The sequence below is a fragment of the Gekko japonicus genome, unplaced genomic scaffold (genome assembly GCF_001447785.1).
Source record: "Gekko japonicus isolate JY-2015 unplaced genomic scaffold, Gekko_japonicus_V1.1 scaffold1445, whole genome shotgun sequence".
Taxonomy (NCBI): Eukaryota; Metazoa; Chordata; class Lepidosauria; order Squamata; family Gekkonidae; genus Gekko; species Gekko japonicus.
The window spans coordinates 6,452-8,328 of record NW_015172599.1 but is presented as its reverse complement, the minus strand read 5'-3'; the positions used below and the strand labels follow the sequence as shown (position 1 = coordinate 8,328).

Sequence of the window (1,877 nt, the reverse complement as noted above, 5' to 3'; positions counted from 1 at the left end):
TCCAAGACCCCCCCCCCCCCGTTTTATTCTCATGGCGACCCACAGTGAGGTTGGGCTTGAGAGAGGCACTGGCCCAAGGTCTCTCCAAGCGCTTCAAGGCTGAGTGGAGAATTTAGGCCTGGATCTCTCTGGTCCTGGTCTGATCCTCTAGCCACCACAGCTCATTGGCTCGCCGTAGCCTCTCCCTAGGGAACCTTGGGGATTGTGGTTCTGTGAGGAGATTAAGGACCTTGGAAAGAAGCCCGAGCACCTTCACAGAACTGCAGTTCCCAGGATTCTTGAGGGAAGCTGTGACAGCTGTGTTGGTTCTACAGCTCTTTAAATTTGGTGTATGTTTGGTGTGTATTATACATAAGCCTTTGGCTCCATCCTGACAAATGAAGGCCTTTGCAGTCAAGGAGGGCAAAACCCACATCTGTTGCTGTTTCAGGGCACGTAACAAACTGTTTCCACTGGCAGGGACCTTTTCCCAGCTCTTTTGCGGTGCCTCAGTCTATTGCAGTCGGTGGCCTCAGACTGGAGTCACTCTGCATCTAAACAGCCTGCTAGAAGAAATGATGCAGACCAGGGCTTTTTTTTGTACAAAAAGCCCAGCAGGAACTCATTAGCATAATAGGCCACACCCCTGACAGCACAACTCATTAGCATATTAGGCCACACCCCATTCATTCCCTTGGCTTACCCGGGGCCCCCGCAGCTGCAGGGAGCCCGGGAAAGCCGACCCTTGGAGGGGAGGCAGTTTAAACTGCCTTCCCTTGGCTTGCCCGGGCGTCCCACGGCTGTGGGGAGCATGAGCAAGCCAGCCCTTAGATAGAATGCTTCCCTGATCCTTCCAGGGGCCCCCCTGGCCCGCCCACCTCGGAGTTGCCAGGGAGGGTCGCTCTCCAGGCCTTCCCTCTATAGCCACGCATGTGCAGAGGTTTTGGCTGTAGTGGACGTGGCCAACTCTGAAGCCAGCCGGAACTCCGTTCCTGTGCGTTCCTGCCCAAAAATAGCCCTGATGCAGACCAATGCCTGGCTCCTAATCACCATCCTTTCCCCCTTTTCTTTTACCCCAGGACGCTGCCCTTCTGGAAAGTGCTAAGGGAAGATGTCACTCGCTCCATGGGTCTCCCTGCAACATGATTCATGCATCCCAGCAACCTTTGGTGCTAATTCTGATGACGACGACACAACCATGTCTCCCAGTATAAATTATCATCTCTTTCTTGTTTCCTACTGTGTTTTTATTTGTAGAAATCTTTAATTGTGGAAGGAGTTTTAAAAAGTCATGCCTTCATCTGGACCTTTTTTGCTAGCGTGTCAGAGACAGACAAAGAGATGGGGGGAGGTGTCTATAGGTCACACCCGTTTGTAAGAAAAGGGATTCCAGCTCCACTTCTTGGGAAGTAACCTAGAGAGGATCAGATTTTGGTGTGTATCTGGATGCCCAGGCAGGAGTGTCTTTTCCATTAAAAATCAAAATCCACGAATCCAGCTGTCCTGTGTCTTTGTTATCCTCAGCAAGGGAAGCAAACAAACTTTTGGGGTTATTTAGGAACTCCTAGAGTTTTCTGAAAATCCCTTCAGAAATCTTCAGCAGATGGAACGTTCTGCCCAGACACTATGACAGAACAAGAGCTTTAAGTCGTGTGTGTGAGAGAGACAGCTAGGGAAAAAAATAAAATACATCATTGGTGGGAGGGAGTTTTCAAAAATATGAATGACAAGAAGGGGGACCCGCGATACTCGCGGGGGGGGGAAGCTCCACGGGAGGAGAAGGAAGCAGCTGCAAGTGAGCCTTCTCCCCTGCCCCCCCCCATCCCCGGCACCCACGGCGAGGCCCGCGCCCCTCCAAGCCTTCTCCCTCCACCCCCCCAGCACTGGTGGCGAGGCCT

General features: G+C 52.2%; 1 protein-coding gene across 1 annotated transcript in view; it reads left to right on the top strand.

Annotated features, from left to right (window-relative positions):
• LOC107119125 (spidroin-1-like) overlaps nucleotides 1–1,465 on the top strand; it is a 35,878-nt gene extending 34,413 nt beyond the window's left edge. Inside the window, exon 19 of the mRNA XM_015421570.1 lies at nucleotides 1,059–1,465. Within this exon, the coding sequence (XP_015277056.1) occupies nucleotides 1,059–1,084 (26 nt within the window). The 3' untranslated portion in view covers nucleotides 1,085–1,465. The remainder of the gene's footprint in view (nucleotides 1–1,058) is intronic.
• Nucleotides 1,466–1,877: the final 412 nt, after the last annotated feature.